General features: G+C 48.1%; 1 protein-coding gene across 2 annotated transcripts; it reads right to left on the bottom strand.

The window, feature by feature from the left end:
* Positions 1 to 1,009: 1,009 nt before the first annotated feature.
* si:dkeyp-115e12.6 (centromere protein F) lies at positions 1,010 to 21,796 on the bottom strand. 2 transcript variants are annotated; one of them, XM_062524514.1, is made up of 17 exons: positions 21,663 to 21,796; positions 20,058 to 20,302; positions 18,834 to 19,030; positions 17,802 to 17,905; positions 17,112 to 17,176; positions 16,407 to 16,686; positions 14,049 to 14,251; positions 13,468 to 13,593; positions 13,030 to 13,158; positions 9,833 to 9,955; positions 8,018 to 8,153; positions 5,054 to 7,728; positions 4,586 to 4,812; positions 4,207 to 4,342; positions 3,056 to 3,998; positions 2,742 to 2,868; positions 1,010 to 2,555 (listed from the first exon to the last, which is right to left on the bottom strand). In XM_062524514.1, exons 2-16 carry the CDS (start codon positions 20,217 to 20,219, stop codon positions 2,753 to 2,755), a joined length of 5,622 nt encoding a protein of 1,873 aa, XP_062380498.1. In that variant the 5' UTR covers positions 20,220 to 20,302; positions 21,663 to 21,796; the 3' UTR covers positions 1,010 to 2,555; positions 2,742 to 2,752. The 2 variants fall into 2 exon arrangements, with proteins under 2 accessions (XP_062380498.1, XP_062380499.1); XM_062524515.1 differs by having other exon boundaries at positions 16,407 to 16,683.
* Positions 21,797 to 23,212: the final 1,416 nt, after the last annotated feature.

Raw genomic sequence — 23,212 nt, 5'->3', positions numbered from 1 at the left:
ATATCTTGATTTAACATTGGCTTGAAATACAGTGTTCATCTGCCAACAAATTATACATCAGTGCATCAGATTAAAATGTCTAAATTTGGTCAGAATCTCACACAAGAATGAGTTAAACATGCATTTGCGTGTCTTACCTCAGTCTTAATGCCACCACATAGTGTGTATTGTGTGTGGAGTCCCCTCTGGGCAATAAGTAAATGAGGGGGGAGTCTGAGCTCTATGGGAGTGTTTGCAGGATGGTGTTTCCCCATTCTCAGGCCACTGCATCAGCACGACGGCAGACATGGGGTGGGGTGGGGGGGGGGGGGGGGGAGTGGGGGTGTTGGAGGCAGAGTTAGCTCCTGGGCTGGAGGTAAACAAAGCCATGAGATGTGGAGCTGCTGTAGTTGGACGTCTGCATCAATGCAAAGAACACTACAGCTACAACTCAAACTCCAACTCCAGCTACAAAGACTGCCATTGTGGACAGGAGTCCTCCATGACAGCGTTTTTTCCGCAGGCTGCCTTAGCAGGTCGTCTCCGCTCCCATCTACCATCCTCTCTATGAAAATGGCCTTAGGCCAGCATGCAGGTCATGCCTTGTCCCCATCTTTGGTAAGGAGCCAAGCAATCATCACATAAATTACCCAGAAATGTTGTCTTGACTAGTTAACATATACTCACCCCGCAAATGATTACATTAAATACCCTTTACGTTAACAGATGATCATTCGAAATACTGGCCTCTATGGTTAAATCGTAGAATGAATTTAAACACTACTTATTTGGCAACTTATTTGATAAGGCCACAAAAACATATTGACATACTGTACATGTTTGATAAGTTCTTGAGCCTTCAGCAGCAGTATTTTATCATTAATTCAGTGTCATGTAGAGCAAACGAATCCAGATACCTAATTATCAAACAAACTATATCGTGAATGATGGTGACTGCATCTCATTCATGAAACGAAATAAAAAATAAACAAGCACACGTTGATCAAAAAAGGACAAAAGCAAAGGCAAATACTCAAGGCAACCCTTTTAATCCAGTCCGCTACTGACTGAAAGCATCAAAGCAGGCACTCGGCAGCACATTGGCAGTGACATTAAGCAAAGGGAAACGATTCACAGTGAACCTCAGTTTAAGTACAGCTAGTACAACAAAGCAGATGAGGGAGGCACTAAAATATTGTGTCTGTAATCAAAGTTTAATGAAGATAATGTCAGAACTCTGAGTGCTATCTGAAAATAATGATGTCTTGCATTCTGTCCACTTGACAGGTTGATGTTGTGTTTAGATTTTTGGAAAAGGGTCCTTTCTGCAGTAGTGGCTGCGTGAGGCAGTAAGAATAACTGCTTGTGCCGGAGAGCTTCTCTAAACTGTGCTGTACCTTAGTGTGTGTGTGTACATTAGCTTAAAATATGAGTGCTCACGAGGCTGAAAACAGCTCCGTGTAGACGGAGGAGCAGACACCGGCGCTAAATCACGTCCTACAATCCAACCACCCAGTCTGTTTATCTGTGCAAGCACTACAAATTTCCCTTTAAATAGTCCTACAAGAAAGCTTCAAGGCAGGCCACAGTGTTACCCCTTCCATTCCATTCCGACTCAAAAATCAACATATTTAAAAACGACGACGATAAAATAAACTAATGCTACATCAATCCAGAGTTTTGATTTAAAAAAAAAAAAAATGGAAACAGGCTGGAACACGTCCAAAGCAACAGAACAAAACAGAACAGAACAAAAACATTCCAATCCAATAACGCATCGACACAAAACAAAACGATTAATATCCACTTAATATATTAATCTGATAAGGTAGAGCTGCTCATACACAGTAACATTGTACAGGACACTTACATACAGGACACGTTCTATTACTACATAGGCAGTGTGCTTGTGCTGTCATCATACATGCAAACTGTTGGAATATCGGAGTAATAAACAGGGGGAAAAAAGAAACGAAAGGGGGAGAAAGAGAAATGAGTGGTGGGATGGAGAGATACATAAAGTGAGAGAGCAAGAGAGAGTGAGAGAGAGAAAGAAAAAAAGCACTTCATGGTGGATAACCATACATGGAGAGGAAAAAGGCTCAGGTTGGTTTGAGTCATAGACAGAAAACACAGACACACAAGCACACGCACACTCGCACACACACACTCTCAAATACACATGCACACTCACACACACTCCCAGCACATGTATTCATCTATGGCAGTGTGATCCTCACAGCATTTCAGGCACACTTCTATAAATAAGGCTATTCACAAATTCAAGTTTTGTAAAGCAGGAGAATCCCTCCACAGCTAAAGCACATATACAATCAGTCTTCCCACGGTTAGTGTCCCCAGGAAAATATCAAAATAAGGTCTCAGTTTCAGGGGTCTTGGTCACATGTCAACAGCTGTAGCCATTAAGAACTCCTGAGTCCCACACATTAAAGTGAAAAAAAAAAAATATAACAATAAAAAAATGTCCGAGGATCTAGCAGGCAAAGTGGAGTGTTCTCTTGACGGCAGGAGGTGGTGTAGCTGTGCTTCAACTCAAGACAGGATTCCACATCAACCTGTAGACACACGCAGCACAGGTAAATACAGCAACACACTGAATATGGGGATACCACGTGACTAGCATAAGTGTATTCTACGCTGACTAATTGTGTTGTGGTCTGTCCAATTACAAATGTTGCCAAAGGGAGTGCTGGAGAGTGAGTGTGTTGTGAGTGTTTGAAAGTGAGAGCGTGTCCAGTCACCTCTGTGGTTTTTAGGGGTCTGTCTCCCCCTCCTCTTCCCGTGCTGGGAGAGGCACAGCTGGGGTTCCCAGCAGACCCCTCCTGAGGACATAGGGGCAGGCAGGGCCACTGGGAATATCAGCAAATCCTACAGGGAGAGGCGGAGAGAGAGAGGGAAGAGAGAGAGAGAGAGAGAGAGAGAGAGAGAGATAAAGAAAGAAAAGGAGAGAGGGAGCGTGATAAGCACATTCCTGAGAACTTCAAACACGTCCATTTGTAAATACACATCCTTTTTGGGTGTACTGAAAGACGTACTGACGGACTGACGGACTGACCTTTCATGACCACCTCGGGCAGGCCGTACGGCTCGTACTCGGTGTCGTCGTAGGCGGCCGACATGCGGTTGCGGTTGCGCCGGATGCGCTCGGCCAGGTGCGCCGGGTTGGCCGGGATGGGGAAAGCGCCGGCAAGCAGTAGCCTCTCGCTCTCTGCCGTCGCCCCTGGTGAAGGGCACGGCGAGTCAGTCACCTCGTCGTCGTCGTCGTCGTCTTCCTCCTCCTCCTCCTCCTCCTCCTCCTCCTCCTCCTCCTCTGGTCCTCCGTCGGTCTGTGTGCCGGCGTCCAGGAGCGCGGCCCTCGGCGGTGTGTTCTCGGGGCTCTGTGCGTGCGTCTCCTCCGTCTGGGTGGCAGCACTCGTCACCTCCCGACTGACCTCTGCCCTCTCACGGCCCCTGACAGGCCCCTCTGAACTCTGACCTTCGGCCCCATCCCGCGAGGCCGCCGGTGCTCGGAGCTTCTCTTCAGCGCTGTACTGGTGTGTTTCCGCAGGGCTCGTTCCGCCCGGTGTCACCGACACGCTCCCCACCCCCAGCTCCGCCGTACAGGCCGGCGCTCTCGGGGACTCGCGGGTCGGCGTCTGGGCGAGGGCCGCCTCCGGCCCGGAGTCGTCTGCTTTGGTCTGCGGCGCGGCGGCGTCTCCAGACGTTTCTGCGGAGCTCTGCACCTGATCAGTCGTGCAGGACACGCTGTTGGCTTTGGCATGGGGTCCAGGAGCGCGGTGTCCTGCCAGCTGATGATCCTGGTCAGTGTGTCCGGTGACTATTTTGGTCTCAGTGCGGGAGCCACACAGGTTCTCTTTAGTGTTACGACCTTCGCGGTCAGCGGAGGGGGTCTCAGAACGTAAATCTTCAGCACTCCGCCGAGAGTCTTTGGTCACTGTTTCCACTTCATGGCCAGAGCTCACCTCATCTATCAGCTCACCATTGTTAGACTCCAGGCTCTGAAACACCATGTGTGGTTAGTTTAAACAGACACCACTGTGCTTCATCTTCCCATCAAAAATAATATCATAAATATTCCATATAATTTATTTGTAGAACTTATTACATATATTTCATATACATTACATATATTACACATAATACATAGTATTAATTACATACATTATATTAGTTACATACAATGCTTAGTGCACACTAGTAACTCACCTTTACAGATGCACCATGGTCCACTTCCACTTTGGGTGGTGCAGAAGAGTCCTGCTGCTGTGGGGGGGTGGTGGTGGTGGTGGTGGTGCTTGGGTGCCCTGCTGCCTCTTCTGCCTGATGGTGGTGGATCCTGGACCTGGAGAGAGTTTAGATGGAGGAGAGGGGGCTGCGGTTAGCCACTGGCACTTGACCGTGGACATGGCATCAGCACATCTGTGTTTACACAAGTGGGCAACAACTGCCACTCTGCGCCATCCTATAATTAATCTCCAGCAGCTGGCACTTTGGCAGGGAGTGATGTGTAAACAGTGAGTGCATTATCATTGGCTAATTGTCTTGTATTTATTTTCCGGTTAGCGGTGGGGATGTGACTCAGCACCTGGTTTCCAGGAGCTGTCCGCTCAGTTTGTTTGTGCCGCAGGAGAGGAGGATGTGGTCTTCCCGCACCACAAGTATGCGGTCGCCGTCTCCATGGCGACCTGCCGTCGCCCCCGGCGACAGCGCCGAGGGCTCCTGGGACGCCGCCGTCCTCCAGAGCTCCAGCTCCTCGGCCTGACTCTCGTTCTCCCCGGTCAGCCGCCGCAGCTCCGAGAGCAGAGCCTGCAGCTGGACACGGCCCAGCACAAACACAGCACAACAGAGTGAGCCACGGAGAGTGCATGTCAACACACACACCGCTAAAACACACTCCAGTCACCAAAGGCAAATCCACACATTTCAACACACTTAGTATCAGAGCCATAGTTCATTCGATACACAAACACATGCTTTTTTTAAAGATCATACCGTGTTTAGCGTTTCGGATCGTGTAAATACTGCTTCTATTTAATCTCTTAATTCTAAGTACCTGTTGCTGATGTGAGGCGTCGTCTGAGTGGTCGAGTGTCTCCTCTCCAGCACATTCCTCCTCAGTGCTGCTCTCCACAGTAGCTTCTGTTACTGCGGTTACCACTGGCTGCACAGAAACAGGCTGAACCGGGGGAACTCTCTCCACTGTGTTTTCAGCATCAGACGTCTGGACAGAGAGATCCCCCTGGCCTTCAGGACACAGGCGCAGAGCCCCATCGTCCTCTCCACCTGCTGCCACGTCCTCCTGGACGCGGACGCTAGCGGTCTCCAACTGCTTCAGCCTGGACTTCAGCTGCTCATTCTCCACTCTGACTGACTGGAGGTCCTCCACTGACGCCTCCTTCAGCCTCTGGGTGAGCTGGGCGTTCTGGGCCCTGAGCAGGTCCATCTCCGCCTGGATCTCCGGCAGCTCTTCGGCCGCCTCCGTCATGGTGCTGGCGTCGAGGGCCAGGACAGCTGCGGGGCTCTGCTGGAGTGTGGAATTCTGGGAGTGCTCCAGCTGTCCGCTAGCTAACGCAGCAGCTGGCCCTCCGTGTCGTGCGTCTCCAGCGCCCGGTGGCACTTCTCCACTACTCTCCTGAACAGTGGTCTCAGTGTGCACTGACTGTTTTTCATTCAAGTTTCCAGAACTTTCCACAAAGGCAACTGGGTTTCCAGAGGTTGCGATTTCACACGGCAGAGAGCCAGACTGAACATCTGTCGCGTTTACATCCTGGGTATTAGTATCGACAGTCTGTAACGGAACATTGCTAGTGTTACTCTGTGCCACTGCCTTGTGCTGCTCCCCAGACTGGGGTTCTATAGGGGCAGATGTGTTTGAGACATCCTTAACAGATACGACATCGACCTCCCTATCTAGTGTTTTGGCTTTAGTATTGTCCCTATCTAGTGTTTTGGCTTTAGTATTGTCTGTCACATCACAGTGTGTTTCAGGCTGATTCTCATCCACAGTGGCATCTGGATGGACAGAAACCTCTTTGGTATCATCTGAGATATCTATCTGAGATGCCTCTGTCCTGACCTCCGTCTCCAGTTTCTCCTTAGCTGCCTTGACTTGAGCCATTTCCTCTTGGCTCAGGCGCAGTTCCTCTCCCTGCCTCTGGAGGGCGACGTCGCGCTGCTGCAGCTCAAGCAGCAGGCCCTCGATGTGGCTGCTCTGGCTCTCGAAGGCCCGCGTCAGCTGCTGCGTCTGACTGGTCACCTGCTTCTGCAGGGCCTCCAGGCGGTTCTGGGTGGCCTTGACCCGGCCGCACTCCCGGTCCCGCTCGCTCCGCAGCGACTCGCACTTCACCTTCAGACGCTCCAGCTCCTGGGCCTGGCCGCTCCGGGCCTCCTTCTCCTTTCTGGAATGTTCTGCAAGCTTCTGACAGGCTCCCAGGTCGGTGATGAAGTTCTTGGTGGAGGCTTCCTGGGAGACCATGGCATTCTGGAGGTTGACCGCTTGGCAGAAGGAGACGTGGTCAATGGGGGACGGGATGATGTCCTCATCGTTGAAGACCATGGCTTTGTTGTCATCGCAGCTGCCGTTGAGCTGCAGATACTTCAGCTGGAGGTTTTCCTTCGGAGCCTTTCTGAGCTCGTCCAGCTGCGCCTCAAGTTCGGCCACCTTGGCCAGCAGGTCCTCCTTCCCCGCTCCTTCCTGCTTGCCCTGCTCCTCCACCTCCTCCTCCTCCTCCTCCTCCTCTTCCTCACGGCCCTTCTCGCGGTCCTCGCGCTCCTGGGTCAGCTCCACCCGCAGCGCCTCCAGGTCCTCCTTCAGCCGGCCGCTCTCCTCCTCCATCTCGCGGCCCTTGCGCTCCATCTCGGTCAGCGCCTCCCTCAGACGCTCGCACTCGCTCCTCTCGCCGGCCGCCTCGGCGTCCCTCTCCCGCCGGCTCTCCTCCAGCCGGCCCTGCGCGGCGGCCAGCGCCTCCTCCAGGCGCCCGGTCTCCCGGCGCGCCTCCTCCAGCTGCCGCTCCAGGCGCTGGCGCTCCTCCTGCTGCTCCTGGGCCTTGTGGCGGAGCTGCTCCGTCTGGGCCGAGTGCTTGCGGCTCAGCTGCTTCAGCTTGGTGCGGGCCTCCGCCTCGGCGCGCCGCTGGCTCTCCAGGTCGTCCAGGCGACGCTCCAGCTCCTGCTTGGCGTCGCGGAGCTCGTCGCGGAGCGCCACGTTCTCCCGCTTCAGGTCCGTCGGCCCGCCTCCGCGACTGGGGCTGTGGCTCGGCGACGGGGGAGTGGGTTTGCTTCTGGAACATTCTGGTGAACTGCTGCTGCTTAAAACTTCAGTCAGCTGTGACTTTGGGCAAAGCTGATTGGTCTCTCCCTCATCACAGCTGACGTCCTCCTCCTCCAGAGCAGAAGACAGAACCTCTCCAGCTTCATCCGTCTGGTCGGACTCTTCATCCCTCCATCCTGCTTTCCCCCTCCTGCCCTTTTTTCTCCTGCCCTTTGCAGGCTGCTCCGAGCCAAACTCCTTGATTTGCTCCGAGTCGATGCCCTCCCCCGGCTCCCTGTCCGACGGGTACTTTGCCCTCTGGATCGCCTCCTCTTTGGTTCTGTCCACTTTGAGTGCTTTCTTCTTGTGGGCTTGTGTTTGGTGAGGACTGGGGCGATCGTAAGAGACCACTGGGTTGAAGCCGTCGCCACAGGAGGAGTACTGGGGGGGCGTTACAGGAGCCGCAGGAACAGGAGGCTGGTCTGGAACGGGCAGAGAAAGAGAAGATAGTAAAAAACAAAATCTCAGCTGTTATGACTCAATTTTAACTCATTGACTCGTTCATTTCTGTAACATGTAAGCAGGAGGTTTGTCAGCTGTTTTGACTGAAATTTAACTCTTTTCTGTGTCTCCATTTATTATTTTTGTAAAGAACATATTTCTGTTTTCTATAATTTCTACTGTAAATACGTAATTCCTGATTTCTATTATCATGGTGTATTAACTGTATGTATCCAGCAGAGGGTGGTCTTGGGCCAGTCAGACGCTCACCTTGGAGCTCTTTTAGGCGGCGTAGTGCGTCAGCCAGCTCCTCCGAGAGCCTCTTCACCTCCTCCTCCAGGCTCCTCTCCTTCCTCTTCAGCTGCTCAACGGTCACCGTGAGGCTCTCGCTATCCCTGAGCGCCTCCTGCAGGCCAAACACAGACAGAACTTATTAGACCCCATCAGGCCCAATACAGTCAAAGAAACAACAGGTCCTGTAAACTAAGATGAAGACTTTTGAGGACATGTATTTACTGTAAAGCTTGCAATAATATGCAAGTCTTCCGCGAACACTGGTATCTTAGTCACCCAGCTGAACAAACAGTGAGACAATGCACTCTAATAAATATCATACCAGTCATATTTTTCCAGGGTATGCTGGAATGCCAATTCTACTTAATATATCCTGGAGTTGGATGTTAGTATGTTAAGTGTGCCACACATGTCTTTTGCTACCCCTCACTGTTTTGAATGATATCCAGTGAGAGAAAGTGGAATAGAGCATTATGTCCAATATTCTAATGTGGTTTAATGTTCTGCATTAGGCCCATATTCCAGTGTGTGATTTAAAACTTTGTCTTTCTCACTAGTCTAGTGGGTCACTTTGACACTAAAATAATGATTCTAATGACCCTGTATGATATCTGTACTGTTCCTAAACATGGATAATGGGTCATCCATTACATGTTCATGTCAATAACAATTGATTAGGGTAGACCGAGTGTCTCCCCAGCTATTGCATGAGTATCTATCCTTTGCTGTTGTGTATTTAAACCCTCTATAATTCTGTATCAAATCATAGACGCATATTCTGGAGTACACTGTGTTTCGTGTGTGCCTCTCTCCTGTATACAGCTGTATTAAACCCTGTATTCTGATTGTACTTCTTTATCAACAATGTTTTAATCGGCATCTGATCATTTTGAACAGCTACAGTATAAATGTATTTGGTGATGTATGCAATGCATATAACCTTAAACGCCTAACTCCATGAATGAATGCCATGTGCTGCCTGCACAGATTTCAATCATATTGGAGAATGTGACTGACAGACAAAGAAGCTCATCAGCAGATGCGCTTAATAATTCAACAAGCTTTTCCTTCGGTGTACAGGGCATCAATTATTGATGCTAATGTCTAGACGTGGCCAAATTCCCAGGTGTAAACATTGGCTCTTAGCACAGCTGTATTGCTCAACAGTATGAAACACGAGAGAAGGCATTCGTCCAGAGGGACCGTGGTGAACACATCTGACCTCAAGAGGGTGTGGACACACGATTAGCAACAGGGCGGTTTGGGACTCCCACTGGCACCCTGAGTGGGCCAGCTATTGGATTTCGTCAGTGTAGAATAGAAGAATAGAATAGAATATATACTTTTTTGATCCCATGAGGGAAATTCAGTTCTCTGCATTTAACCCAATTTAACCGAATTAGTGAACACACAGCACACAGTGAACACACAGTGAGGTGAATCACATGCAGTGTCGACATACTTGGTCTACCAAGTCTAGCTTTCAATTAGAAATTATGTCATATACAATAGATAAAGCCTTAGGACCCAAGAAGGTATATGTAATGTGGTATGTGTGTGTGTCACTGTGTGTGTGTGTGTGTGTGTGTGTGTGTGTGTGTGTGTTTTATTCATTCATGTGGTTGTGACTATCAGCATAACGTTTGTATTGTCTAGTGAGGCTCTTTGTCACTATTTGGATGCTGTGTTGTTTTAATCAGTATTGGTCATTCCAAATAAAATTATCAAATGTGTGTGTGTGTGTGTGTGTGTGTGTGTGTGTGTGTGTGTGGCTCAGTGTTAGCATCATACCGTTAGCTTAGCTTGTGTCTGGGCCTCTCTCTTCTGAGTGTCCTGGAGTTCGGACTCGGTGCCCTTCAGCTTCCCTTTAATGAAGTCCAGCTCCTGCTCCACAGCCTGCTTCTGCAGACCCAGCTGCGCGCACACACACACACACACACACACACACACACACACACAGGAAGTGGACTGAGTAAGAGCCAGAACACAAGAGGAAGAGGAGGAGGAGGAGGAGTGCAGGGTTGGAGGTTTAGGGAAGAAGGAGCAATGGATGGAGGGAAGTGCATCAAGGGAGGTCTGGATTGAACACTGGAACAAGAGTGGAGCGGAGCGGAGGAGGGAGGAGAACGGAAGTCCCAGCTCCGCTGCCTCATGCCAAGCAGCAGCAGAAAAGCCCATGCAGTTTCACCAGCACTGTGAGACGTGGCGTTGGTTCCGCTGCGCTGTGAAACAGCTCAAACGAGGGCCCCCGGAGTGAGATGAGAGGACACATGGTCCACATGCTTCAGCACTCACATGTTACTCCACGCACGGACACAAATAACCACCGGGTTCACTCCTCATGCAGTAACCAGGTTAACACACGACACACACAACTCCAAACTGAAACAGCCACGTGGTAATGCCGCACAACCCCTGTTCGGTTAAAGAGTGTGACCAACTTTTGCATGATTACATAACTTCTACAGTACAAAGTACTTTTAATTGATCTACTGTACAAAGTACTCTTCATTGATATACAGTGTATATGGCTGTGCTGTCAAGTATGAAACAATTTCTGCCTAAGTCCAGGTTTCTGATGAGCTGAATAAAGGGGGTGACTTCAGGGCCAGGCAAGGACATGCTTAACTAGGCCCAGTAAAAGCCATTTCTGCTGACACACACACTAACAGGGCTGCACCACAGAGGTTTTACTATGGGACTATTTCAGTGTCCTACAATTTAGTAACCCTCACTTAGATGAACGGAAGAGTGTGTGTGTGTGTGTGTGTGTAATCTGAAATACTGGGAAGTGGATAAAAGGAGGAGTTTACCAGATAATATAATGTTTACAGTGCTTTGCTTACAGCTTGTGAATCAAAACAAAAACATCCTATAGAGTTGTTTACCTTCCATTCTACAGTGGCCTGACCTGACCTGACCTGACCTGTTTAGTGCTGAAACATTCCCACATAATCAGACACAGACACTTACACATACAGCGCCGATTAAAAGTACTCATCCACCTTAGATATTTCCCATTTTACTGCTTTTATAAATGGAATATTTGTCAATTTCATTTAGCTTTGTTTACAAAAATACCATCTTTAATGTCAAAGTGAAAGAAAATTTCTACAAAGAAATATTAATTCATTTTACTTTAGCCAACTGGTGCTAATAGTCTCACAATTAGTGATCGCCTGACCGCAGTGAATATGCATACTATAGTAATATAAAGACACTTGCGTCTGGAAGGTCCAGTCACTGGTCAATCAGTGTTCATGGCTAATACCACCATGAAGACAAAAGAACACTCCAACAACTGAGAGAAAAGGTTATTGAAAAGTGTAATTGAGGGGAAGGATATAAAAAAAATTCAAGTCACTGAATGCCTTAAGCACTCTAATGCGGCCAAAGGTGTATCTATCAAATGCTGACTTCAAGGGGTTGAATATTCAAACAATCTCTTATCTTGGATAATATTTTTTTAATTAATCTGCATTACTTTGTAGATATCTGTTTTCACTTATACATTCAAGAAGGTTTTCTGTAAATTGCCATACAGAAAGGCCAAATTAAATCGATAAAGATACCATTAGTAAAAACAGTAAAAGGGGAAATACCCAAGGGGGTGGGTGAATACTTTTTTAATAGGCACTGTTCACATACGCTGAATTAAACTCCAGCTGTTCTAGATGCACAGTCTAAGGGTGCTACAGGTGCTAGTGCACTAATGTGCTGATAGTATGGAGATAAAAGCCCAGTGTAGATAAACCCAGCACTGCACAGAGGAAACCAGAAGGACAAACGGTCAGGTCAGCTTCTCTGGTCAGCTCAGAGACACAACGACATAAATGGCCTTTTGTACGCTTGTAATTCATGGCAACAGCAAAACACAGATAATTTGGTCTTATTTGCTCCTGCGGCTGCTGCCTTCCTAACCCATTAGGATACTTCATGATGCTAATTCTGCCAGGGTACTAAACTCAAATATTCACACTCCTTTCCTCCAAAAGTAGGTGCACATACACACACACACACACACACACACACACACACACACACACACACAGTTTAAGTGTCACCTATTTTGATGAAATAGCAGTGTGGGTTCATTACCATCCTACCGCTAGGGAATGTTGCAACCTAAGCACTTTTATATTGAGAGGGCAAGAGAAAAACAGAAAAAGAAAGAGAAAGGAGAGAGAGAAAGAAAGAGAGAGAGGGATAGAGAGAGAGAAAGCTAGAATGAATCAGACAAAGCAACAAAAAGTAGGACACAGACAATCAATGTTACCACACTGACCTTCAGGCCTTAAATCTCCTTTGCCAGAAATCAAGAAGGAGGAGAAAGAGATAGAGATAGAGAGAGAGAGAGAAGAAGGAGAGGAGGGGAGGGAGTGAGAGGACGAGAGGGAGCAACAGGGGGCAAGAGAGGGAAGAGTGACATTAGTGCATTGACCTGTGGAGCACATACTTCAACTCCCCAGCCAGAGAAACAGAGGGAGAGAAAAGGGAAGAAAGAACGAGAGAAAAAAAGACAACAAGGAGACAGAGAGCTGGGAAACGTAGCATGAAAGGATGAACAGTTTCTGTAAACGAAAGGACAGGAGGTACATACGTTTACATACATACATTTACATACATTAAGTCCAATAGGCCATCCTCCTGTGTCTGTGTCTGGAGTGTGCAGTGTGTGAGTACGCTCTCTCATGGTTACTGATGTGCAAGTGTGTTGAATTAAATGTGCGTGTGGGTTATGGAGAGAAAGTTCACTGATGTCAGTGCGTATGTGTCCAGCTGGATCCCCTGCCTGGGCGTGTGTGAGTGTGTGTGTGTGTGTGGGGTGTGTGTGTATGTGGGGTGTGTCTGATCATACTGTGTGTGCACTAGTCACACTGTTGTATAATGTAGAGTTCTAGCCAACTGGGATCGATCAGTATGTGTGCGTGTGTATGTGTGTGTGTGTGTGTGTGTGTGTGTGTGTGTGTGTGTGTGTGTGTGTGTACCTTGTCGTGCTGTGACTGTAATGTGTGGTGTAGCGTCCTGGCCTGCTGGATCTCCTGGTTGAGTTTGAGAGACTCCTGCTGGTGCTGCCGCTCCAGAGCCTGCCGCTCCTTCTGCAGCTCCAGCAGCTCCTACAACCCCAACACACACACACACACACACACACACACACACACACACACACATTACATGCAACGGACATACACACAAACATGCACAGTACACACAGTTTGACACACTAAAGGTCCACATCGCATACGCGCATACACACACACGCACAATATGCAACAGACAAAAATACATACCAACATGCACAGTACAGTTTGACACACTCAAAGTCCACATCCCTCACACACAAACACACACTCAGGCTGTCTCCCCCATGCCCCTCCCCTGAGGTGTGTGTGTGTGTGTGTGAGTGTGAGTGTGTGTGTTCTCACCCTCTGATGCTCTCTCTCGGTCTCCTTCCTCTTCTGCTCGGCGTTGCTGCGGCAGGTCTCAGCGTTCTGCCTCTGGCACTTCAGCTCCTCCTGCAGCTGCTTCGCCCGCTGATCAGAGGCCTGGGCCTGCACACAGCACACGGTTAGTCACGCTCACACACACACATGCACATACACACACACGCGCACACGCGCGCACACACACACACACACACACACACACACACACACACACACACACACACACACACACACACACACACACACACACACACACACACACACACACACACACACACACACACACACACACATAAAGCAGCAGGGTACACGAGGCCTGTAATATAATAAAGCCTGCATAGGCCTCCATTCTGCAGGGAGACATGCTGCTGGGTAGGTCTATCTATCCACCTCCACATCCGTTTGATCTGGTAGAGTCTAATCTTAATTTTCCCCACTGCAGAACCATATCTCTGGCATGCTAGAAATCAAGTCTGAGCGTGGCCAATCTCAAGACAGCTGCTCTAATGCCATCACCGCAGTGCCAAGAGTGCCCCCCCCCCGGCCCCCTCTCGCCTCACCCGGTCCCTCTCCTGGCCGATGAGGGTGTGTGCGCGGCCCAGCTCGTCTTTGGAGCGCATCAGGCTCTGGTCCCTGCCGGCCAGCTCCCGCTTGGCCTCGCCCAGCCGCGCCTCGCTCTCCTTCAGCCGCTCCGCCTCCGCACGCAGATCCTTCTCCAGGGACTGCACCCACGTCTTCAGCTCCTGGATCTGCAGCGACTGGGCTGTGTGTGTGTGTGTGCGCGTGTGTGTGTGTGTGTGTGTGTGTGTACACACAACAGAATGTTGTGGGAAAATTGTGGTTTGTACGTGTCAGAAGAGAAGTAGTGTGGTTTGGGTATTGTCCAAGAATGTGTGAGTGTTTGTGTGTGTGCATGGGGGTGATGAGTGAGGGGAAATAAACAGAGAAGGCAGGAAAATGAGAATGACTAATGTGTAAAGAAATCTAAGAACTCTTGATCAATCTCAACTAACAATAAACACAGGCTTCTTCTCCCTGAGGAGTCCACACAGAATGATGGACTGCAGTGTTGACTGAGAGAATCGAGTCAGAAGAGAACCGGAAGTAAGAGTGTGGGCCAACTTCATGTCAAATTTTTTCAAAGAAAAAAAAAGGTGCAGTCTAAAAGCACTCAGTCCACAAAGGTGCAGTCTATTCAATCAACAAAAACACACACTAAAATATGATTAAAAATGAATGAATGAATGAATGGATGAATGAATAAATATTAATAAAATTGGATACCACAGGGTATTTGAAAAAAGATTCCTTTAAAATGCAGCAAAAACGTTCCAAAGACACTGGGCGCTGGTTTGGCAGCATAGCTAAGCCAGTGTGTTGCCTACATGAATGAAATCAGACTCTCTGCACTGATGCATGAGACAATGGCAGGACAGCCTTTGCATCCAGTCCAGTGAGTCTTTGGGCCACTCCTCGCCCAGAGGCAGGCAGGCAGGCACGCTTCCTTGTTGGCTCTGACAGGACAGGAATGCTCCGCGTCAGGTGTCGGCGGAGGACGATCATGCCCATGACAACGAGCGATTGCCTCAGCGCAGCAGCCACAGCCAGCGCCGACGCCAAAACAATGGCGCTTATTCAGGCACCGGCGCACTGTACTGAATAAACAAAACTCTCTGTTGCTCTCGTGCAAAGCACACACACTCACAGATGTGTGCACGTATTTCACACACAGACACACACACACACCAGGGTGTTGGTCATGTTATCGGCCGGTGGCCGGTCAACTCACCACCACCATGCAGTGTGGGGACAGTGTTTGCTTATCTGCTATGAGCTATTGATTTATCTGGTCAATAAAAATCTGTCCTGTGTGCAGGTCAGTGCTGTCACTCTCACATCAAGCACAACAGATGAATGTTCGTCACCGGCAGAAAGTGACACAGAACTTACACGCAAGAGAACAATAACTGTAACTGGTGTGTGTGAGAGGGGACGTGGGGGAGATGAAAAAAAAAAAGAATAAAATGTGTTGTTTATGTGACTGAAGTGTTTGGTACATGCTCTGCATAACAGGGCCCGACTACAGGAAGCTCTTGTGGACTCTGCCAGTAATCCACCCACTATGGAAATCCAGAGCCAGTGAGGGGACAGGGAGAGAGAGAGAGGGGGGGGGGGGAATAATGAACAAAAGACACACACACAAAGAAGGGAAAGTGAAGGAACAAACAAGGAAAGATGGCAAGGAAGAGAGGAGACACCCCCACACATCCCATCCCAGATACCTAGACAGAGATGAGCCCGGTGCCAGGAGACTACATGAGCAGCACAACAGTTCAACAGTGAGGAGAAAAACATCCCTGTCTGTGGGACAAAACTCATTGTCCCCCCGTGCCCTACAGCCCAGCAGGCAGTGATCCACGCATCCTGTGCGCTCAGAAGATCTGCTCTCTGTGTTTGAAGTGCACAGACAGCATCCGGCATTTATGGAGGAGAGCTAATGTTTGTCTAGGGCTTTAGGCCTGAGCAAAGGGCAAATATATTTAGCCTCTAGTCTCTCCCCACACCCGTCATTGTCACAGTCGGCTTTGTGAAGAGACAACTTTTCCATTCTTGTGACTCAGATGTATCACCATGTTACTGACACTGGCTGTTTACAACAAAGAAGAAAAATGGCTGCTTCCTCACCAAGGCAGACAATTCAGCCATTCTACTCTCAAGGTAGGCCTCTTATAGTTTCCGTGGCAACCCTTTCCTTCTGTTCAGGACTTTGAACTACTATTAAAATCTATCCATTTCCTGATTCACAGATCACTCCCATTAGGAATTATAGATAAGAGATATTTGTTTACATCAGTTGTCTTATAACTCAATTGCAAAGTAGCCCATTGGTGCTGCTGTGGGAGCAAAACAACCCTCACCATCTCTCTCTTTTCTGAGGTCCTCCTCCATCCCACAATCCCCCGGTGCATCCTGAGCCCCGCTAATGAGCTCGCCGCTGGGGGCCGCAGAGGATGCTGTTCTGCCCCTTGGGACGGACCTCGTGTCATCTCGTTCCCACGGAAACACCGCGGTGGGAGTGGAGGCGTCCGGGTTGCGTGCGGCCCGGCGGCCGGGCGTGGCCTTGTGCGGTTGCTGGGGGAACGGCGAGGGCGCTCCCGCGCTCACGGACCTGGGGCTGTCGGAGAACTGAAGCTGCTGCTGCGGAGAAAACAAAAACAGCAGAGTCGGCTCGATGGAACACCATAAACAAACAGCACGGACAGGGCAGGGGAAAAGCTGACCGCTGGATACAGCACTAACACAGACCAGAGATCTGTCCTGCTGTGGGAACTGCGGGAAGTGGAAAAGTACACAGATTCTCTATGATTTGTTTACATTCAAATCTCCCTTGCTGCTACAATTGTACTACCAGGGCAGAGAGCCACGCATCAGTATGACATTGTGGCTGTGATGTATTTGAAAAGTACAATTTGTACATTTCTCAGATTTGCTGAAAGGACCTGTCTCAGTCTTACCCAAACAAAACTTTGAAACTGATTTGTGTGTTTTTATACAGCATTTTACAAATCCCAACCCGCTGCCAATGGGCAGCGGGCAAATCCCAACCCGGAATGCACACTCACTCTGACGTGCGCCAGTCTGCCCTCTCCCTCTCCACGGTGGCCTGCTCTCTCGTCCAGTTTGGAGCCTAAAGAGGTCAAAGGGCAAAAAGAGACCCATCATCAGCCAGGGACAGGCGGACGAGTCCCTCTAGGGGGACATTTCGTATTGAGCGCGCGGGCTGTTTTCGCTCACTGGCGCGGCAGCAACAATATTCCAGCTGCAGCGTGGGACTTTTCCCAGATCAATGTCCATGCTGTCAGACTGGGGAGGTGGAGACGATAGGATGGAACACAAAGCGGGTCAGAGCAAAACAACACAAAAGAGCAACACAACAAAAGTGTCAGAGCTTAGAACGTGCAAGACAAAGAGTAAGAGCTACAGAAAGAGCCAGAGACAGAGAGAGGTGGACTAGGAGACAAATACAGTGTGTGTGTGTGTGTGTGTGTGTGTGTGTGTGTGTGTGTGTGTGTGTGTGTTTTGGAGAGAGAGTGTGCGTGTGTGTGTGTGTGGGGGGGGTACTGTAAGAGGGAGAGAAAGAGAGAGACTGAGTGTGTGTGAGTGTGTGTGTGTGCGTGAGTGAGAGAGAGAGAGAGAGAGAGAGAGAGGCTGAGTGTGAGTGTGAGTGTGAGTGTGTGAAAGAGAGAGAGAGAGGCTGAGTGTGTGTGAAAGAGAGAGAGAGAGGCTGAGTGTGAGTGTGAGTGTGTCCATACTATTGTGTTCCCGGGGTGATGCCATGTTCCAGCAGGGAGTGGAGAACAACACTGAGTCCCCGGAGCCGTTGGCTCTCTGCAGCTTCTCCAGCTCCGCCTCCAGCCTGCAGGAGAAGAGCGCCGCCGATGACACCCACACTAATCACGTTAGGCCGTTATGCAAGACCTTAACTCTATTTGCCAAAGCAAACACACTCAGCACTCTTAATACATGTTTATGGACGCAGAGCCAGGGGAGACATCTAGGAGACTTCATGAGAGAAAGCCGCGGACGTGAACTATGACCAACCACTCTAAAAGCACTTTAGGCCATTACAAGAGGACATGGTAAAGTCCCCTACGTAGAGTTTGACCACTGTGCAGTATTGAGTAAATATTAAACAACTAAAGTTACAACAATGAACAGTGTGTAATGGTCATGGATGGTAAATTCATACACCAGAAAAGGCGGTGTTGAAGCTATGTAACCAAGGATTGATCCCAGAAATATAGCTGGTTGCCTCAACAATCTACTGTATATACATCTTTATAACAGCTGTCTTTAAGTGCATCGTCATAACACAATCAATAGGTATCAATACAACACGACCCTTATTATAAGATGATGACTGATACAGGGGCCTAAGAGAGAGCGTATGAAACTGAACGAATGTGCTCTCCTGTGTCCCTCACTGACCTCCTCACTTCCTCAGCGAGGGGACTTTAGCGAGGGGGTGCTACTGATTGATACTTTATTAAATCCTTCGCAGGAAATGACTTTGTTACAGCAGCTATCCATCATCAGAGCACCATAACACACACACACACACACACACACACACACACACACACACACACACACACACACACACACACACACACACACACACACACACACACACACACACACACACACACACACACACACACACACACACACACACACACACACACACTGCAAGGGCATGCCTACTGAATGTACACTGATACAATGACATGTTAATGGCTACACACACACACACACGTCTGGATGTTTTGTCTGTGCGTACTGACCTCTTGATCTCCTTGGTGAGGTTGCCGGTGAGGGTGTGGGCGGCCTCCAGCTGGCCCTCCAGGCTGCACACCTGGGCCTGGCGCGCCTGCAGGTCCTGGGCCAGCCGCTCGCGTGCGCGCACCTCCCCCTGTGCCTGCTCCCGCACCCCCGCCAGCTCGCGCTGCGCCGCCGACAGCTCCGCACGCACCTCCTCACCCTGAACAAGGAGCGCACACACGCAAGAGTTTCAGAGACCAGAGGGGGGGAGGGGGGGGCTCTCTGAGCAGAGAAGGTTCAGGCATGTGGAGATGGCACCATGATCACCATGCTCTGATGAAACCCCTTTGGGGCATTTCAGGTAAAGGCATAAATAAGGCTCGCTATGCGGAAAAGTGAGTAGCTGCAGGGCAATAGATAGATAGTGGAGAACCTAATTTTAAGGAACTATGACACAACAGACTTCCCAGAGCAATAACACTCAAATCACATCACATATCAGTCAAAAACAACCACAAATCAAGAGGGTATCGTATTTACCGGAAATCAGTAAAAGGATGCACCTCAACTTTTGCTTTCTTTTAATATTATTTATATATTGTAATAAATAGTGACAAGGGTTACAAACATTTGTTTGAGATAATGCATTTGGAAATTGCACCTGCTGCATAAGAAGAGGGAGAGCGCTGTGTTTATATTGATGCGTTTTATATTATTTATAGTGTATACTGTATAGCAGGGGTCGGCAACCTTTGAGACATCCAGTGCCAACTTCAACATTTCTAGTCAAAGAGTGTGCCACTATCATCAATTTTTATCTGGGGTTCGTAGTTTGTCACTTTTAATTGTAAACACGACTCGGAATTGTCCGTGGTCAAACGGCTGCCGATAGGGCTGAGCACACTTTTCATATGCGAAAATACCTGCTCACACAGGTATGTTGAGCTGAACACTGAAAAGAGGGATTGGAAGATCCTGCTGTCAGTCTGAGATTTTTATTTTTTTTGCTGATGCTGGTGGCGCGTGCCAGTGATTATGCCTCGGCGTGCCAGCAGTGGCACCCGTGCCATAGGTTGCCTACCCCTGCTGTATAGTATACTACAATGAACCAAGAACAGAATCAGTGACATGTACTACGCTGTGTTCTAAGAGTGGTCGACTGCACAGAGTGAGGCTCATCAGGTAGTGCCCAGTAGGAGTGAGAGAGGGCTGGACGCCTGCTGGTGCTGGTGGTGGCGTTAGCGTACCTTCTGCTTGTGCTTGTGGAGGGCCGCCTCGGCGTTGTCCAGCTGCAGCTGCTTCTGCTGCCGCTCGCGGGCCAGCCGCTCCTGCTGGGCCTGCAGCTCCCGCACCTTCTGCAGGACCCGGCCCGTCAGGCCCGCCGTCCAGTCGTCCGCCGCCCAGCTCATGGCGCCAGAACCGTGACCCAACCGCCTCACACACAGAACTTCAGCAGGTCAGAAACCACTCAGTGGGGTCATCAAATGTCCATCTTAAAATGTAAATAAATACACAGATAAATAAAAAGCAGAGTAGATTGGGTTGCATAATAGTTAAGAGATTGGGGAACCGGCTCATTTAAATTTTCATTTCAAAATATGTCTGTGAAGTGATTAATACTTTTGCCTAGAGGTGGAATGGAAAACTGTTGTCTAGACATGCTCCAAAGCAATATCTGATAGAACTTGCCCATGAAAATGTAAGTGAAACTGCATGTGATTGGAAGTCAGTGTTTGTGCGCTGGTGCTGCCTCTCCTTAATAGTGCAAACCAGCTGACTCTCAAGGGGTTTGAACGACTTGATAACAACCAGTGGGGTTTGAATGACTTGATAACAACCAGTGGGGTTTGAATGACTTGATAACACACGCCTGATACGCAAAATGTAAATAGACTATACATAAATTATTTTAGCGTTTGTAAACGTGCTTTTACTCATTGCATTTTCCCTGCAATACAGGATGTGCATGTGTAGTGAATTGAATGAACAACGTGGAGGCTTGACGGAAAAGGGTAATTAGTTGCTAATAAAGAAATTCCCCCTCCCCGGCGCACAAAGACACTATGCAGGATCTCCTGCTTAAACAAAGGAATGCAGACATTCAAGATTTGTGTGCTTGTGTGTTTATCGAGACATACAGTGTGAGCTCATGTCAAAACACGTTCTTAAGCTTCTCTTATCCGTGGTCGATAACGAAAAAGTGTAAACACTCTAGTAACACAGTTAGCAAATAATGACCGATGGATCTATATTGGTATATAAGATTAAATGTTTTACTCAAAGAGATGTATTGACAATACAACTAATTTAGGCTAACGTTTCATATTGGACTCTTTGTCATTTTCATAATTATTCAGCATTGTTTCTTCTTGTTGACAATAACGTTCACATTATCATAGGACAAACCAAGCTCGGTCTCGGGTAACGTTGACGTTATGCCTCCTCTTGATTCTTCTTTAGTGGGGGAAAACTTCTGAAGTTGACAGTAAGATGGCTAAAATAGCCTGAAATTAGTTATCTGCCAACGCCAACCTTAATAATCTATCCTGATTCTGGTCAATGATGGGTAAGAAAAGGCTAGTAAGTAATGGTAGCTAGCGAACACGTTACTGAGCAAGAAGGGAGTCTGTAAATTCTTGGCGAGTTATTTCGTTGGTTTCCAACCGGGAGTCAAAGAGCAACACTGTTCCTGGATGTCAAACGTTAACCGGTTAAAAAAATAAAACAATAACTGATGGCGGCTAGCAGAATATCACGCGCCTTTTAATTGAAACACTGTTGCCAGCGTAAACTGATAGCGTGATGACTCACTGTTATTTTTCAGTCCATGTAGAGTAGAGAAATTAACTTACTTTGAAATCCAAAGGGTAAATCCGTCGTCTTTTCTGTGTGTAACATCCGCCAGTTATGATCGATCAAAACGCTAACGTAACATAAAAAACGGTTAATCTATCTCAGGCTAGCTAGTTTGTCTCGTGCTGTCAGGGATCCCTCTAAACTCTACTTGACACACGAGGTGGGGGTCAGTGACGTAGATCTGGTGGGAAATTTGGATATTCAGGGGAAACTTCATTTCGGAAATCTTAATACTATCGCCATCTAGTGGCAATACTACAGACTTGACTAGAAAACTTCTTGCAGAGCACAATTTTTTCAAAGACGCTGAAGATTCTCACTTGGCTGAGTATCATCCCTGGCCGCTGAAATAGCAAACCTTGAATTATTTTAATTCTCGATGGTCTGTCCATCTTAAAAGCCATTTCACGTGATATCCCAACTATTTTGAGTGTCCTGCCCTGCATCTTGAGGCAACATGTAGGCTACCAATGATTATAATGAGATTATCTCATATTAGTTATAACATCTAGGAACTGCACTGTTATAATCCTTGATGACTGAGCCTCTAGAGCGCTGAGCACAATGGAAACCTGAGGCCTCTACTAGATTCACGTGCTGTGTGTTATGTAATTTTACTCTGTTCATCAAGACCAGTTATTCTACTAGGCCTACACGTTTAAGAATACAAGCATACATGTACTGTAATATTATCTGGAAATAGAATGCTATTGTAAGAGCATAGCCTACTCTGTGTATTGTCTAGTGTATCAGAAATGTTAGTCTATTTCAAAAGATACAATTGCTCTCTCTTTAGGTAAATACGTTTCATTCATTTGAAGCCACCTATTGTTGAAGCAGTGCCATTGTTTCACACCACATGCATACATGAAGCCACAGGCTGTCTAATCATGTAGAATAAGTAGGAGGCGTCAGTGTATTAGCAGCGGATTACATCTGTGCCGTTGTCCACCAGAGACCTGCAAGGTAGTCAAGCCAGTCATGTTCTTGGGACCATATCCACTATTCTGCACTTGGATTTATTAGGCAACTTGAATATTGCAGTTCTACAACTTCACCTGAGGATACCTAATTCTTGGATATTTTTTGCACCTACGCAACCCTCCAAACACAAAATTTTACTTTGGGAAGGGCTGACTATCCGATTGAAGAGGTAAGCTTTAGTCCTGCCTGCTTATGAATGATTGACATTTTTATGCCACTGGATATTTAAACTCGTAAGAAAATATTCAGAACTTTTGGAGATAAAAGTTATACATGACATGCTTGTATTGAATTACATGCTTATCATAATACCTTTTCACTCTTTCATGATAACAAAATAAGTCTATATTTTAAAATGTGCAAAAGACTATTTTGCTCTGACTGTTGACCCAAGTCCACCACATTAGTTCACAAAAGGCAAACATCCACAACAAAGCATAAACATTCCCTTAGCGGTCGCTTTTATCCAAAGCAACTTACTGCGAGAGAATAACATTCAGGCTGCAGCGCAGGGGAGATCTCAGCTTGGAATTACCATGCATCTGTCCATGTTATTACTAGA

This window comes from Sardina pilchardus, chromosome 21, assembly GCF_963854185.1.
Source record: "Sardina pilchardus chromosome 21, fSarPil1.1, whole genome shotgun sequence".
In the NCBI taxonomy this organism is placed as follows: Eukaryota; Metazoa; Chordata; class Actinopteri; order Clupeiformes; family Clupeidae; genus Sardina; species Sardina pilchardus.
This window is presented reverse-complemented; position numbering and strand designations above follow the sequence as displayed.